At 31.1% G+C, this 19,016-nt stretch overlaps 1 protein-coding gene across 1 annotated transcript; it reads left to right on the forward strand.

Annotated features, from left to right (window-relative positions):
- The first annotated feature begins 7,602 nt into the window (after nt 1-7,602).
- Nucleotides 7,603-10,978, forward strand: LOC130668015 (cytochrome P450 18a1). The gene is made up of 5 exons (XM_057469988.1): nt 7,603-8,450; nt 8,566-8,687; nt 8,804-9,233; nt 9,350-9,614; nt 9,778-10,978. Exons 1-5 carry the CDS (start codon nt 8,078-8,080, stop codon nt 10,196-10,198), a joined length of 1,611 nt encoding a protein of 536 aa, XP_057325971.1. The 5' UTR covers nt 7,603-8,077; the 3' UTR covers nt 10,199-10,978.
- The last annotated feature ends 8,038 nt before the right edge of the window (nt 10,979-19,016 follow it).

The following is a 19,016-nucleotide window of genomic DNA, read 5'->3' on the forward strand; positions in this document are numbered from 1 at the left end:
GATTGCACCGGCGTCTATTTAAGAGAAATAGCTTTTGAATTGTTTTTTTGAATTTTAAAAATTATAAAATAATGAGGATAAACAATATTTCTTGTTTTTTATTTTCGGCGTCATCGTGTTTTGGAGCATGTATATATCTATCCTTGATAATCTGGGATGAATCAGCATTGTGCAGCGCGAAGGACTCACTTCCTTTTACTTTTAAACTTTTTTTTTCTTGTTTTTTTTTTTTTTTTGTTGATCGATTATTTTTTCTATTTTTGAGTTTTGTTTTTGTTGGTTTGGTTGGATACGCGCGTGCATATAAGAATGTGTGTTTCATCATTTCTCGGAAGGATCGACTAGTAGTATGTAGTATATATATATGTCCGAACTAAACTATAATCGAGGAACACACGAAAAAAGAAAGCAAGATAACAAAAATAATAAAAAAACAAGAAGAGTAGAGTAGAGCAGAGTTTAGAATTGTGCAGATGATCGTGCAGCAGGGTGGCCCGGTTGTGAACATCAAGGTGTGCACCAGTCTCCTCTACTGTAGCATACCACCATTCTGGTGTTTTGGCTTTGGCTTTAGCTCTGGCACAATTATCAGCGCGGCATCATAACTCTCTCTGATTTCGTTCTCATGTATTCTTTTCTCTATGCGCCTATTACTGAGAAAGATCCCTATACCATACACTAAAAATTGTTAAGTTCATCTAAAAAGAATAAAAAAAATATTTTCGTTGTTCGAATAAGTTTCTAGGAAGGATCGATTTTTAAAGTTGTTTAAAAGTGTCAACAAGATTATCAATCTCGAATACTTTTAAAATTCCTACTATATACTTTTCAGCTGGATAGGATGGTATTATCCTTGTCTCGTGCTAAAGAAATAATAAAAAAAATAAAAACGCGTCCGATGCACTGTCTTATAAACACGAGCTTCGGGATGTTAATATCCCACGAAATAGTTTACTCTAATTTAATATGAAAAAAAAAGGCCATAAAATACACTCGAATAATTTATCAACTTCAATCAATTGATAATAAATAAAATAAAAATAATAATTATTACGGTTGAGATATTTAACAGAATAGACAATTCACATGCATGCATAAGCATCTTCTGATTATATTAAAGATCATATAACTGCCTGTAGTTGCTCGAAAAAATATAAAATGGTTTAAAACTGCAAGTTTAATCACCGACGTAATGCGAGTCGAATAGGAAGTGAGTACAAGTACACGTACTCGATAGTATTCAAAGGTCATTAATACTTACACAATAATGATCATAATGATAACAACAAATACTTATGGAAATTAATCATACATATATTTCGAGTGACTAGTAATTTCAAAATATATTTATTTCAGTAGATAATTAATTATGATAAGCTATAATTAACTAGCAGATTAAAGATAATAAAATTAATGAATGTTTTAGAAATAGACAAAAATTGGATCTAGGCCAGTAGTTTAGGAAAACGATACTAAGCCACGGACTAAATAAAACATGGGTATTTCCCATTTTAGCTGTTGGCACACAATGCTCTTTAGAATTTCTTTTTAATTGGTATCTTAATTAGTATTTAATAGATACCAAGTTGAAATATGAAACTGAAAATGAAAATGATAATTAAAGACAGCAGTAATGAGATAGAGCTTAAGGCATACACCATTAAGGATAAGTTTGTTATTGTTGAAAGTGCATTGCCCTTCTAAGTGCTATGTAGTATTTCTCCCACTCTATTTTATTGGCTGGGTGTCATACGGTTTGCTCGCGGCAGGCATTGCACCGTACAGCCTTTCCCTCGCGCTTCAACGACAGCGAGAGCGACATTTCGTACACTTACTTACTTACTTACTCTTATGTTCTTACTGTATATATATATATATGTATTTATTATATATGTATATATAGTATATATAACGTGACGTCGCACGTGACTTGCCTTAAGCTAAATATCGTCTGTCTTGCGTGTAACTATCATCAATATATATATGAAGTACAGCGACAGCTTCACGTACACTTATCGCATTCACTTTGGAAAAATTTTTAAAATCGATTATAAAGTTCGTCATTGTTATTATCATTCAAATGTCCAACTAATTTACATATCGCCAGTTTACTTATAAAATCTTTCCTTAACCGATAACATGTTTCCTCGTTGTTATTTTATCTCTTTTCATCATCACTTCATTGTAATCCTAATCACCGGGTTATGACGATAGTCGTTTATGTAATTTTCTTTGTAATTATTTATGATAATGAGCTGATAACAATTCATCTTTACGTGTATCTATTAAGTAATAAAAATTTCTTTTTCATGTCTCACCATAATATTATAAATATTTAAATGAGTAAATTTGAATAGAAAATCGTGATTACCAAAATTTAACAATCAAATTTTGTAAAATTTTGTAATATTATTCAAATTATTCATTGACATTATAATAATGTTAGTTAAAAAAATAGTAATATTAAATATATATATATATTTAAATGTGTGTGATAGAAAGGTTCTAAAATATTATAATTATATGCACATATATGTCAATGGTATGCTGAGTCGTAAGTCAAATTACGGATATAATCAGAAGCAGGAGAGAAAGAAGGAATTTGAGTGAGAGAGAGAGAGCCAAGTGGGAAAAGAATGTTGATAGATTACAAGGAAACCTTGACAAAATTATAATCTTTGGCGGTAAAACTCGGTGTGTAGTTCTGTATACATCTCATATGTATATATGTATATATATATTATTGGATTGGATAGACCATCTAATCCACGAGAGCTTAAAAACCGCAGTATAAAAATGCTTTTTTTATTCTTCCTCTTATTCTCATTCTTATTTTAATTTTTTTTATCCACCTTTTTCTTCGTTTAATATAATTTATTAAATTTTTTTTTGTTTCCTAATGTCCTCATTTTACGGAGTATATTCTTTCTTAGCAATCTACCTATTTACAACCCGGTATACCTAGTAGGTACAGAAATGTCGATTCTTGCTTTACGGATTCGGGCGAAAGTGCGGCACGCGCGGGGTCATCGACCGGTCGAAATTGCCGAAGCCATAATATGACAAGTATTTGTAGATATATATATACATATAGATAAAGGTGCGTGTATGTATGCCTTGTAAATGTATATGTTGGGTTTATATATGTATATATATGTTTGTGTAAGAAAAAGAAACATCTTTCTAATCGTCGTTTTTGCCTCCTTTGCTATTGGATTTCCTCTTCTATAAAATGCGATTTACTAATGTCCATACTTTAGATGTCTGTTGAAATTTCATCGTTATTTCACAATTAATACAGACGCTCTTGCTCAATCAATAACCGACAAATATTTGATTTTACCAAATTATAATATTACACTATTGTATAATAACTTTATTGAAATAATATATAATAATTAAAGGCCATTGAGCTACTAACAATTGGCCCATGAAATTTTCTCTGATAAAATTATACATAATATTTAAATTATTTTAATAGACAGTATGATATATATGACTATAAAGATAAAATGTCAAATTTTATGTATATTATAATAAAAATTTTAAAAGGTATAAAAATCTTTTTTTTTTTCTTTTATTTTTTTTTTTTTTTATTAATAAAATTTGAATAAAAAATGAGATTGTGAAAGTCTTTTGGAACACTGATTTCGAACTATTTTCATCCGCTTTTTTATTTATTTTTTCATTTTTGTTAGTTTTATATTTTTTATTTTGACTCGGCACATTGGATCTGTCATGTTTCATTTCGAAACTTAAAACTTTGAATTTAAATCGGCGACCCAAAAAACCCTTGTGTCCTAATTACTATTTTTCAGCAATAAATGACAATTAAAATAATAAATTAATTTATTCTATCAAAAAAAAAAAAAAAAAAAAAAACTACAATAATTACTTGTCATGATTTATTAAGGGTTAATCGAATCTCGATGTATATTAAGCAATTAAAAATTACCAATTCGCTGTTTCACATATTTCGTACATAAACTTTTTGCCAATGCATCAAGATTGTGAAAAATAATTTTACGTCAAAAAAATAATTTTCGATTTGAGATCACTGTACACTCAGCATTTCAGTTACATAATTCGACCTAATAATCATAAACGATGCTATATGTATATATTATATATACATATACATATATAATAAGTGCGTGGTTTATCAATTGCATCAATGCTATAATTAATATTTTTCGTGCTCTGCAGGAATAAATAAAAGCTGCACACGTACAAACATTCAACATAACACGATGTATACAAATATGTATAGGTATATATATATATATATAAATATAAAGAGTTGGCTTGCCTCGTGTCACACGTGGAAATTATAAATCGTTGGACCCAAGAGTTATATACCGGTGAAACTTGGTTGCATCAAGTTTTATAGTAAAGTTCAATGATCTGGGTGTACATGTATATCAAATGGTTGAATAGCAGTGGTCAGTGATAGTCATGCGTTGAATTCCAACTAATAACTATAACTATTTATTTTATTTTATTTTATTAATTATTAATCAATGCCATTTTGTTATCAATATATACATCTAATTAAAAATTATAATGTGCATTTTTTTATATTTTTTATTTTAAAAAATAATTATTATAATGAATATGCAATTATTTATCATTGACATGTATAACATGTGGATGGCGTATTTTAACAGGAACTGCAACGGCTCATAAGGGTTTAACTTAACTGTGGCTGTACTCCGTGAGCGTTGAGTATAATAAAAAAATCCATAAAGAGGCCGGAGAGCGCGGGAGTTCTGTCATATCGCGCATACAATACCGTCGTAAAGAATAAAAAAAATATAAAAATAATAAAAAAAAACAAGGGCAATTTTGAATAGCGCTCATGACCTGATTTCTAACAGCTTATATGTATATATACATATACGCACAAACGAGATCACACCGCGTACAAGAAATAACGGAGTTCCAAAAACCACGTTGGCCAGAGTGCCACACCGTTACTGAGTAGTGGCCACTACACGGGTTGGCCGCGTTAGAAACAAAACCTGTTGGACACTTAACGTCTATTCTCTTTTTTTTTAACTATATTTTTCAGTCAGTACGTTACCCGTGAATCTGCAAATTGTACTTGGGCCTTAAATTATTTTCACAATCATTTTTTTTTTTTTTTTTTTTTTTTTTTTTTTTTTTTTTTTTACATACAACTTGTAAACTCATACAAAAAATGCTACCACATTATAATATACATGTTTTAATATACATAAATTAATATAAAATAATGATAAATGTCAAAATAATTTTTGCTATAATTTTGAAATATCAATGAAGAAGAAAAAAAATTAATAAATTAATTAATTCGTGTCATGGGTATAACAATAAAAATTAATAAATTTTAATTAATTACTGAACTAATAATAATTTACTGAATGTCAAGGTATCTTTGCGGATATTTGTAAAAAAAAATTTGAACTCGTCATCCCAGACTGCCCAAGATTTGGCTTAAAAAATGCATTAAAAAAATTTTAGTAGTATTATATTTATTAGCTGAGAGGTGACGTCTACATATATATATTTTTAGCTTGAATTTAGTTTTCGAATAACTTTAACAAATTAATATATAACCACTAATGAATTTATAATATAAACGTTTGAATACTTAACGTATGCAAAATTACCGAATTTAATGGGCACGTATTTTTATCAATAGTCGAGTTGAGTTTATTAGAATTTTTAATAAGTTTTAAATATCACTATTTATAGTGGACTTAGTTTTTGTATATATTAATACGAGGTGCATAATTCAAGTCACAAAAAAAAAAAAAAAAGAAAGGAGCAATGAGAGAGAAGCGGGAATGAGTTCAATGACCGCTACGGTTGACAGACACAAGATTATTGGCGAACGAACTGAAAATTTGTGGCAGCTTAAATTTTTTCTTACACAAGAGAAAAAAATCTGGTATTTTTGATTGATCATATCCGGCGTTATCTTTAGATTATATAAGTCATATGCCAAAATTTATGCACACAGGTATTAATTTATAAGAAAAAGAAAGAGGGAAATAATTAACGAATGACTCAATGTTTAATCAAAATTTTTATTCATTTTCTCTCATCACTTATCATTATTATTTTTTGTAAATTTATAATTTATTGTCAATCAACAAATTTATTAATAAAAATAAAAAAAAGCATTCATTAAAACAAAGTGATTAATTATATTAATAAATAATTTATAGAAAATTAATATTAAATGTCTACTATTACTTTTATTTTATATAGTTTTAAAAGTTATAATTTGAGCAATTACTGACATATGTCGATAAAAAAAAAAAACTAAATGACAGAGTATACATAACTGCAGTAAAATTACCGATATCTTAATTTTTCTGTGAAATATATATACATGTATTGTGTAAATATATATTAGTGTATGTAACGTAAGTATGTTGATAAAGAAAAAAAAAATAAGTCGATTAACGATATGATTGTTGATACATGTGGGTCTGCCTAATGTGTAAAGGCACATATATACATAAAGAGATGGAGTAGCTGCCACCAGCATTAAGACCAAGACAATTTTGAATGGAATTGCGATCTTACATTGAACATGTACTCGTATATGTATCACGTATGTATAATAATTCTGTAGTATATATAGTATATATATATGCGCTCAACTCTCCCGTTTTTTTTTCTCCGCTCTCCGGTCCCTATCCCGCGCGCATTGGCTGTTGACTTTACATCTGTGGTATATGCTGCTACCACCTGTATATATGTATTATTAGTAGCAATGTTAATGCAGGTACAGAGTGTACGTTCTCATCTTTGTTACTGGTTTCTGGTTTCTGGTCTCTGGTATCATTACATGCGTTAAATGTAAAAGGGAATCGCGGTACAGGAGCAGTAACAGTAACAGCATCAGGAGCAACAGCAGTGGCAATTCCATTTACCAAATAATAATACCGTGTAAGTTGGTTGGGTGGTTGGTTGGTTGGTTGGTGGTGTGCTTACTCGACTGGTCGGTGTTGTTAATAATATAATAACAGCAAGTAAAGAGCAAAAGCTGGTGCTGATGTCGATGCTGGTGGTGATGCTGGTGGTGTGTGTTGTAAAAAATAAGTAGCTTAAAAAAATAAAAGCTTATTCGGCGAGATGGATGGCCAGAGCTGTTGTCTGAGCGCACGCATCACTGGCTGTACCGTGTTGCGGCAGTGGTCTCTCTTAACGAGCTGTGAAAGGGGATAGGATAGTGTGTGTTGTGTGCGGAGCGGGTGGTGGACATAACACAAGAAGAAGGAGGCGAAAGAGGCTCACCTCCGTGTCGGTAGGACCCGCCCTCGTAAGTCTGTTTTGCCGGTTTTGCTGACGTATATATGACCCATACTCTTCCCCCCTCGTTGTATGTGAGCTGTTGATCGTCATATACACGAACGCTAACTACTCGCATTGACTCGCATACTACTATCTCAATTGCCCCGCACAAACGCAACAAGTTGACCGCACATCCATTCTTTCGCCGCCCTCACCTCCCACTCTAACGCCCGGTGTCAAACGCCCGCTCTACACGCCGTCGCCTGCCTGCCTGTGGTTGATGAGTCACTATATAAGACAGCAAGGACAAGAAGGTGTATGTTAGTATACATTCATTTCTTCTGGTGGGCTCTCCGCCTCACAATATAATCGTATCGGTTCAGTCGTATCGTCGTCCAAACACCGCGATCACTTATTACTACTCTGCTCGCGGCTACGGCTAACGATCATTTTCATTAATATACATATACATATATTATATGTATATCTATCTATGCTACTTATTAACAATTATAATAGTAGTACACTTGTAATAATTTAACTAATTACACTCACTTGTCGCTCTCATTATTATTGAACCAACCGATTTTCAACATCTCTCATTATCAATAAATAATAATATATAGAGCAGACAATTATCACTTAATTTAAATATATTTATATATAAAAAAAAGATAAAAAAACTTTTTATTATTCTTCATTAAAATTAGTGAGACTGTGCATTCGAGCTAACGAACTTGATAGATAACGTTTTTTTAAATTAAATTTTCACTTTAAAAAAAACGTCAAAATGTTTGTGGAATATGCGGTACAGTGTATCACAAAAGACATTAGCAAGTTTGAAATAATAAATATATACAATATTGTGATATTCATTGTGGTATTTGGACTAGTCAGACTTATTTATTGGGCCCGGAATCTGCGACGTTTACCGCCCGGACCTTGGGGATTCCCCATTCTCGGTTATCTCCCGTTCATAAAGGGTGACTTGCATCTGCAGTTTGGTCGATTAGCTGCTAAATACGGGTCAATGTTCAGTGCTAAACTTGGTAGTCAGCTTATTATTGTTCTAAGCGACTATCGTACCATTCGAGAAACATTCCGGCGAGAAGATTTTTCCGGAAGGCCACACACTGAATTCATGAATATTCTTGGCGGTTATGGTAAGTTATTTATTCTTCTTATTCTCTACATCTACAATTATAATCTAATCATCTTCATTTGTATTTTATAATAATATAATACTAAACAATTATGTATTCTGTGTGCATCATATAGGAATTATCAATACTGAAGGTGCGATGTGGAAAGAACAGAGAAAATTCCTTCATGAAAAGTTACGAGGTTTCGGCATGACTTACATGGGAAACGGAAAAAAATCCATGGAGACCAGAATCAAAGTAAGTTTTCCGTAAAACGTTAATTTTTTTTTTTTTTTTTTTATAAAATTTGTTTTTTTTTTTTCCGCAAAAAAAAATAAAATTAACTTTGAAAATTTTAATTATTTGTTGTTTAGACGGAGATAGAGACTCTGATGCAGACACTATCAATCAAGTGCGGCGCTCCAACAGATCTTTCACCTTCGCTCAGTCTATCAATCAGCAATGTCATCTGCTCGATTATCATGGGAGTTCGGTTCTCACACGGCGATGCCAAATTCCGAAGATTTATGGAGCTAATAGATGAAGGTTTCAAACTCTTTGGTAGAATGGTTCCTGTTAATTTCATCCCACTGATGCGATACCTGCCCGGACTTTGCAAAGTCCGTAATAAAATAACTCACAATCGAAATGAAATGGCCGAATTTTTCCAAGAAACTGTTGACGAACACCGCAACACCTTTGACAAAGATAATGTACGAGATCTCGTGGACGCTTATCTAGTAGAAATTGAGAAAGCTCGCACAGAAGGAAGGTCCGCAACATTATTCCAGGGAAAAGATCACGGTTAGTATTTATGAAGAAATAATAATAATAATAATAACCATCACCGAAAAGCATAAACTTTCTTTTTATTTAATTAGATTTTTGTTATTAAATTTTTTCGTGGTATTATATTACAGATCGTCAAATGCAGCAAATACTGGGTGATTTGTTCTCTGCTGGAATGGAAACTGTGAAAACGACTTTGGAATGGGCTGTAATTTTAATGCTACACCATCCAGAGGCAGCTAAAGCCGTCCAAGAAGAACTGGACCAAGTTGTTGGGAGATCACGTATGCCCGCGTTGGAAGACCTTCCTTACTTACCAATTACCGAAGCCACAATTCTCGAAGTAATGAGGAGATCCAGTATTGTACCACTTGGAACCACTCACGCAACTACAAAGTAAGTTCAATCAACTTTTATTTATTCCTTTATTATATTTTTATTTTCTCTCTTTATGTAATACAAGATTACAAAAAAAAAAAAAATTAATTAAAATTTATGCATAAAATAATTTAAATAAAACATGTTTTTTAATTTTACCCGTTTTTCTTTGTTTGCGCAGAGAAGTTACGTTTAACGGATTCACAATACCAGCAGGAACGCAAATAGTACCGCTACTCCATGCAGTTCACATGGATCCGAATCTGTGGGCCGAGCCAAAAGACTTCCGACCAACGCGGTTTCTCTCAGCCGAGGGTAAAGTCTGTAAACCCGAGTATTTTATGCCCTTTGGCGTGGGACGCAGAATGTGTTTGGGCGATGTACTTGCCCGCATGGAACTCTTCCTATTCTTCAGTTCACTTCTTCACACATTCGACATAAAACTGCCCGAAGGCGCATCGCTGCCCAGTTTAAGAGGCAACGCCGGTATCACTGTCACACCTGATCCATTCAAAGTCTGCCTGACACAAAGACATCTCGATATTCCTCCTCCTCAACACGAAACAAATGGCAGTCCATTGAGAAATATCGGCAGTCATTAAAATTCTAATGCGCGCTTTAGCTATTTATGACAGACAAAAAAAAAAAAATTAACAATCAGAGCCATGAATGTGTGATATATATGTTCGTATATAGAGTATGTGATCGTAAGTAAAAAAAAAAAAAAATAATTAAAAAAACGACAAGAGATAATATTAGTTAGGTAGCTAGATAATTAGATAGATTGATAGATAATAGATGTATGGATGAATGTATGTAATATGTGTAAGTGTGACTGTGCGTATGAGCGTGAGAAGATGAACAATTTTCGATGGCGCGCGACAAGCAGTACAAATCAAACACCAAAATGTGTCAGCGCCTTCGTTGTAAACCCGCCGCCATATTATTTATTTATTATCATTATTAATTTTAAACATTATCATTATTATTATTTTAATTAATAACATTAATTTATTTACTAGTGAACAACTTAATAATTAGTTACTTGTACATTAATAGCATCATCTTTGTATATGCATATATATATATATGACTATGCAAAGTTTTATAACTTAAGATTAAGAGCAAAAGAGAATGAGAGATAATATTTCATCGCATCTGTTTTTTTTTGTTTTATTTACATTTAAATAATATTATTATTAATGATTATTACCGCGAAGATATGTGCCAAAAGTATATAACTGCCAGTTGGGCGTGCGCGATCTCATATATAGATTGTATATAAAACTCTATAATGATGACAGTAATACCATGCGCTATTTTTGTATAACCAATATGATAATAAGACTGACCTGCGGTTTTTTCCGAAGAAAAAAAACAAATTGTTTCTTTTTTTTTATCCTTATTTAGTCTTACCAAATTATTCTCTTACACATTTATACACTTGTTCACAAGCAGACATACACACACCCATTTACACACACACATTGATCAATTTAATGATATACTTATTTATTATTACAAGCTTCCACAGTTTCTTTTTTTGTTCAATGCCTTTAAACGGCATGTTCTTAAAATAATTCTCATTGTTTATTCTCGAACATAGGTCGCGTCGTGATACACGCAGTGGTCATATTTTTGATTGTTTATCGCATTACCTCAAGTTCAATATGCAGTCTGTTTAGTTCACTGACCAATCTTATCGTTTATATGTTGCGCGTGTGAGGTCGGCCCGTCTACCACGTAAATATATATATATATATATATATATATATATTGAATACTCGGCGTCTGAGTACACGCGCGAGACGATGCAATAAAAAAATACAAGAACAGAAAAAAAAAGAATTTAAATTGAAATATATAAATAAGACACTTACATTGTAATACTGGTAAAGAGACAGTAAATAAGAGAATTTGTAAAAAATATAAATCATTTTTTTTTTTTTTTTTATTTTTATTATTATTAAATTATTAATGCTCTATAATTTATAAAATCCGCAGTTCTTTTTATACTTTTAAATAAAACATTCTTATTTCACTTTATAAGTCCATATGTGTTCATTTGCTGTTAATTAATTTAATGTACTTTTCAGTTAATAATACAACGATCCACATATCCGAGTTTTGTAATTGTAATAATAAAACATGTATTTCCATTTATAAATAATGTACAATTGTTTTTTTTTTTTTTATTTTTAATTATTACTATTTTTTTTATCGAGTCATGTAGACAGATGATTGATTTTATTTATGTATTTAGACTTGTGATAATTACGTTAGAAAATGGTTTATTGGCCACACGACAATAAAAAATATTTTGATAAATAAATTGTACTCATTATTATTAATAACCGTTTATTGTTTTATTTATTGCTGTTATTTTACCTTAATAACCTTATGTAATTATTTATTTAATTGAGGAATATTTTTATCTCAACAAACACATAAAAAATAACATAATTGAATAAAAAAAAAATAATAAAAAAAAAAAAAAGGTAATAAATAATATACATATTTATTGAGTAATAAATGTGTGAAAAAAATATTATTGATGATTGGTAAATGTGTATAAATATATGAATATAAAACTTAACCAATCCACATTGCGTATTATATTTAAACGATGGAAATTTTTTCCGGGATGATATCATTAATTACGTGGTATATATTCTGCTGGTAAAGGGCCATTGACATCTATCAAGGTTCATGTAAATCTTTCGTAATCTAATACACGCCGCAAGATCAACTGCGCACTTCTAATAGAGGTGAATGAATTTTCCTCTTACATCATACTCATAAGTATGTGCTAAAAAAAAATAAAAACAGGATAAAAAACAACTCTGAGGAATAAAAAAAAATGTGTGGATAAAAAAATCGTTGAATTATTTATATATTAATACGAAAATAATGAAAAGCATTGGCATGTGTGTATATGTCTGTTGATGTGTATAAATGCCGCGACGATCGTGTTATGTCGTTTGAAACTCCGAGATTATATAGACGCGTGCATGTGTTGGTGAGTTCGAGGCCGGTCGTATCTCTATACATATACATATGCATATACTATCTTCGCGTACTTTTAAGTAACACACGTATCCATATATATGTATATATCTTATTGGAATGTCTATATATATTGAATTATGTTGCCGTAAAAGTTTGAAATTAATTCATTGAATTACTCCTCGGCAATCGGTCAAATCTTAAGTACAAGTACACTTAGATATGCATACAAATCTAATGCACTAATTACTCATTAAATAATAATCCTCGAGCGGCTAAATCCAATTCATTTACTCGAGATATTCTGGAGCGGTTTTTGTTTTCGTATATACCTGTAAAAAAAACTAAATATGTATGTATATATAAATGTATATGTCTACATATTCAAAAGGTTCAAGTTTGCTTTCACTTTCGGTCCGCTTATACGCTTCCGTGCGCGCGCGCGCCTGAGAAGGGCACGAGCGATCGACGACTGTTGTTGTTGCGTATTATTTTTATTATTATTTTCACACAAGGTATGGTTCATGGGCCTTTGAAATAAATTATGAAACTCGATTCACCTTTTTTTATTTTCTCGAAAAAATTTTAAAAATTTGTTTTTTCGAACGTCCTTGTCTACTTAAATCAGTAAATTAGTAGACAAGTTCCTTTATACAATAAATAATAATAGTTGATTAAATAACTATTAACATATTTACATAATATATATTTTATCACTTATAGTCTAATAATTTCGTTGATGTTAAATAATTATTATTATTAATTATGTCCACATAAATACTGATAATGTGTATATTAGTGCAATTACTGAGTGCAAGTAGTATAAATGAATGCCAAGTCCGGCAATGATTAAATCCGTGAGTCATTGTCTGGAATTTTCCTGTATACTTGAAATCAAAATTTTTTTTTCTTCAAGACAATTATTCTTAATTTTTGTTGTTTCTATTGAAGAATTATTATATTATTCTCACGTACGGTAATAAATTAAATTAAAAGTACAGTAATAATGTACTCAGGGTGCATCACTGAATAAACTGAACAAACAGTTTAGCATGACAGGATTTACTCCACTTGAACGTTCCGCAATTATCTAAAAATATCATCACTGGTCTTGTTATTTTCAAATCGAAAAGTATTATTGCAGTTTGTTTGGATAAATCCTAAAAATTACAATCATTTTTTGTCGATGATTGATACCCGTAAAAAATATTTCTTTACTGGGTTGGAAAGTCACTGGTGGTGATGATAATGATGATTCCTTCGTTGATGTCTCTGCTACCGGTTGTATGAGCAGCTGTTATATGAGCTACTTTCTGGTGATGATGACAACTCCCTTGGTTCCTTAAATTAATCAAACAATTTCATAAAATAATTTATTTTATTTTTAAAATTATTTTTACTACTACTGAAAGCTACTGTGGTCATTTTATAAAGCGTAGAGGCTACCAACGCCATTTTAGGTAAATAACGGTCGAAATTTTAGGACAAAATCTTTATTAATTAATAAATTACTTCAAGTTTATTCATAAAATAGAAAAACGGTTGCGGCCATGTGTTTATTTTGCAGAAGCTTGCAATAATAAGCGTATTCACTCCCCCTCTTTTAATAAACTCCGTATCTGGGTATTAAAATGAATAGGTTTGAAATAGATGAATAAATTTTTTTTAATTTCATAAAACTTAGCTGGATTTTATTTTTCAAACTTTATTTTGTAAATATATAAAAAATAGTTTATTAATTTTGGTAAAAAAAAAAAATAATATTTAATTTTGAGAAACGCGGGATATCTTTTAGCACAAAATGAATGTTTACATATTGTTTTTTATATACAAGAACCAGTTATAGATAAAAACTATGTCTCTGGCAAAATACGAACCACATAGATAATTTATAGAAAATCCTGATATACACACAGGCAGGCACCTCCACACTCGAGAGGAGAATAAAAAAAAAACGGTATTTTCACTTTACATTGATATAAGTACTATACATGGAATGAATAAAAAAGTGTTATACATTTCAAAAGAATAAAAAATTTGAATGAAGCGAAATAATATTTGACACCTTGCTCGGGTGCTCGGCAATTACCGATATAAATATCGTCCGTATCCTTTATTGTTGTCGAATAATAATTGTAATTTGTTAATATTTTTCAAACAATTTATAAAATATGTTATGTCTTGTTGTCGAGTGGTAAATGTTGTCATTATAATGCAGAAGAACATGCCAGAGGGTTCAAGAACCTTCTCCCTCCCCACGAACCCTCGTGATCGTCTTTTCTCATGTGCACGCAGTGGTGTGTGACTACTGCCGCTGCAAGTTCGTGTCCTTGCAAGGTGGAGAAACGCACGACAGCAACAACGGCGATATGGCGATAGCCGCGCTGTCAGTGACCTGCGCGTGATCGTGTTCTTAGCCCGGGGACACTTAATATCTCGCGTTGACCGACGAAATGTGACTCGTCGGGACCATGCAACATAAATAACCACTCTCTCTGTATATATGGAATGAAAATAATCCTTTGATCTTTCTCTCTCTTAATGCTGCATATAAATATATACTAAAATAATACCAACGTTTAAATGTATGTAAGATCTTTACTTGGGTACTTGAAATTAATATATTGAATTTCTTTTTAACAACTGTACATGTATATTGGCTGAAATAAAAAATATGTATGTTAATAATTAAACTTTCTATGACGCAGTTAATACACCTGTGTATATCATATCAGATGTAGTTGAGACCTAGAAATTTGTTATGACTTATGACTTTTAATACACTAGAACAAATGATACATACTACAATCTATAAATAAAAAAATTTGAGAAAAAAAAAAAATAAATAAATAACCCGAGTAGGAGAATGGTTTATCAAAGTCTGTATCATCGCAGAAATAAAAACGTAAAAAAAAATCACCAAGGCAACGAAGAACCGGTCCGCAAGGCAAGCTGCGTTCTGATAACCCAGTTTCGCTTATATTAATATCGCTTAAATCTTACCAGAGTTTGTTCGCATATTTTATTATAATTTATCTATATATATATACATGTACGTATATCTCGGGAACAATTGAATATTTTATCTATCCGCTACATCGATATACATTGAATAAACGGTAACGAGTCTCGTAAAATATATCTATACAGAAGTCAAGAAAAAAAGTAAAAAAGTTATTATCTCTTTATTAAATATTTCGAAAAAAAAAAAAAAAAACACATTACTGATAGTAATATCAAGTGAATACACACATTACTCTGTTGATTTGTTGAGAGTCTATTTAGTTAATTGTTAATTTTATTTGTGGCTCTAATTACAGTAGATAGATTAATGTACACAGATGTGTTATGATGTATGTTTAACTACAATTATTAATGTATGATAAATTAGGTCGACGTGCGACACCTTTTCACCTGCGTAGACAGGTAAATTGCAGTCCATCGGCGTTTGCTCCCTTGAGCACTCTGTAGGTAGAGAGTTCAACGAACTCTGTACGACGGTGTGGCGTCCACCTCCACTGGCGCCCTTCCCCTTTCTCTTCTTATTATTTGCGCGACTAAAGTTGCTGTTGCTCCTGCTATTGCTGTTACTGCTCCTGCTACTGCTGTATACACACCAACATTAAACCTCTCGCTGTTACTTTTCGATATATATATATATATTTTACAGCACACCGTCTACTCGTTAAAGTCTACTCAATACCTAAGTGTTTAAAAATTTGTTTTTTAATTATTCATTTATTTTTGAATTTTTTTTTTTATTTTTATTTTGTCTATTTCGCAGACATTTAAAAATAGACATCATTTAAAAGGAGACAGTCATTTATTAGCTGTATTTGAATTTCGTCTGTTTCTACGACCTCTGGTATATATTGAAGGCTACTTTCGAGTCGTCATCATCAGACGTTATATGACTCACTAGGCTGGCTATTGGCAATTAATTTAAAAATAAATAAAAATCACTCATGTATCAATAAAATAATAATTTAAAAAAACATAAATATATTTATATATATATACTGATAATACGGTATTTAAAAAATAATTATGCTTAATGAATTTATCGGTGACAGGAAAGCGGTTATAGAGAAATATATGTACCCAAGAGAGTCATATATGTAGTAGACAGATAGTCGGTTTAATAAAGAGTGTACCACAAATATGATAGGAAGATATAACGTTTATTTAGGCCTACCAGGCATATAAGAAAGTTTATGGTAAATTAACATTTAATATATACATATATACATGTATAGAACGAGTGAATTGGTGAAAAGGGAACAGTAGATATATATGTATATTATAGAAAGGATTAAGATGAATGTTATAGCTCTATTGGGTTTGAGTTGAGGACGCGACATGATGCCAGGGGTCAATGTACTCGAAAGTCAGGGCTTTCTCATGTTTGATGTGCTATTGATACCCGCAAAACTTTTAAAAATCTATATGTATACATACATATGTATTTATAATAATAACACCAGACATACATATTTACATACTTTCCTGCTTTGTTCTGGAAAAAAATAAAAAAAACAAATTTTTTTTGCGCACAAAATTATTCTGTTTGTTTTAATCGAAATGAAATATATTACAATACATTCACCTCATTGATTTGATTTTATTTGTACAAGTTAAGTAATACTCAATGAATGTTAATAATGAATAAAATTATTACCGCAATTACTTATTATTAAATAATATAATGAGTTTATCTAAATAACTGGGAGATAATGGAGTTTGTGTGTTGATTTAACGAATAAGAATATATACTTGACCGAGCGTGTAACCAAACAATTAAGTAATAATAATAATTATTATTAAGTTAAGTATGTAAATATCTAAAAAATAATAATAAATGTAGAGTGAATGAACGGATGGATACAGACAGACGTGGCAGCCAGTGGTACCGCAGTGGTACGCACTCAATGCTACATATAAATATATATATATATATATATATATATATATATATATATATATTGATAGTTGGCGTGTGAGTATAGGCTTTAGTATGCGGCATATATAGCCAAGAGACACTTTCCCTCTCACTGAATGAACAGTTTGGCATGGCAGGTTTTACCCCACTTCCGTGGCTTGCGATTATCTAAAAAGATCCTCGCTGGTCTTGTTATTTTCAGATTCAAAAATATTATTACAGTTTTTTGATGCATTAAATAAATTGTTATCAATAAACAATCGGTTCAACGATTTATACCCGTTAAAAATATTTTTATTTTTGTTGAGTTGGAAAGTACACATATATCGATGATACTAAAATTGATTAACAGTCCATTAAACAAACAAGGAAAAAAAATAAATTATTAACAAATTAAATAAACACTTGGATTTTATTTTTAATCATTAGCGAATCAGCTTCAATAATATTTTTGTCATCCAGGAGCTTGCGAAAAGAAGCTTTTTCGTTACACCCTTTTGAGAAAAATTTCGTACTCTTACACTAGATTGTTACTCAAATTTATTAACGAAGAAATTAAGAGGGGGATAATAAATTAGAGGATTTTTAAAAAATAAAAAATTGTGGAGCCAGCAGTTTTTTATGTAAAAGAAGTAAAATTGTAAATATGTGCGATCGTCGTTTAAAATAATTATTTTCGAGAGCAAATGTTTCCCTCTCACAGGTGCATGACCGCTCGAGCCTCGAGCGTTTTGTACTCGGATACTACTCGTCGTGGTCGGTGCCGCCGTGGTCGTTGTCACGTCGACTCCTATCCGTGCAATTCTTGTCTGCTGTGATGTGTGTATTGGCGAGCCTTGGATCGGCATCCTACCCATGCCTTCTTGCCGTATACTATCATGAGAGACCTTAATGCTGGGCCAAGTCAGCAGCAACCACTCATCGAGGTGTGTGTTCCATAAATAAAAACGTGATCGAGCAAGTCCGCTACAGATAACGGCCCAAGTTGTATATAACCGCGCGCGCACGTTCTCAATTGACTGCGCGCCAACCACCATTAATAAAAAAAGGGCATGTGTGTAAGTCGCGTGCCCACAATACTAAAATAATAACAATTGTCCTAATCCCTGACATCAGCTCCAATAACAATCACAATCACAATTATATCAGGTTCTTATTTTTTTTTTTTTCTCAATATCTATCTAATTATTATTCCAAATTCATACCATGTTCTTTTTTTTTTTTTTTTTTTTTTTTTACTTTATCAAAACAAACTTTAAATGTTAATTTATGTGTGTACCATGGTTTCAAAATAGTAAATACAAATTGCGGAAACGAATTATAATAATTATTTTTTTTTGTAATAATTTAAAGACAATTACGTAAAATTGTCGTAGTTCTGTAAAGAAAGATGTAATACCAGATGAACTAATATATACTTTAGTATCAAACCGCGTATAATGATGTTGAATATGCTAAACTGTGTAAATATATAT

This window comes from Microplitis mediator, chromosome 5, assembly GCF_029852145.1.
Source record: "Microplitis mediator isolate UGA2020A chromosome 5, iyMicMedi2.1, whole genome shotgun sequence".
In the NCBI taxonomy this organism is placed as follows: domain Eukaryota; kingdom Metazoa; phylum Arthropoda; class Insecta; order Hymenoptera; family Braconidae; genus Microplitis; species Microplitis mediator.

What these genes read in the sequence shown, in the direction of transcription:
- LOC130668015 (XM_057469988.1), top strand. Translation starts at nt 8,078, where the DNA reads ATGTTTGTGGAATATGCGGTACAGTGTATCACAAAAGACATTAGCAAG. An exon ending in ATTCCAGGGAAAAGATCACG is followed by an intron (nt 9,234 to 9,349) that starts GTTAGTATTTAT and finishes ATTATATTACAG; the next exon opens with ATCGTCAAATGCAGCAAATA. An exon ending in ACCACTCACGCAACTACAAA is followed by an intron (nt 9,615 to 9,777) that starts GTAAGTTCAATC and finishes TTGTTTGCGCAG; the next exon opens with AGAAGTTACGTTTAACGGAT.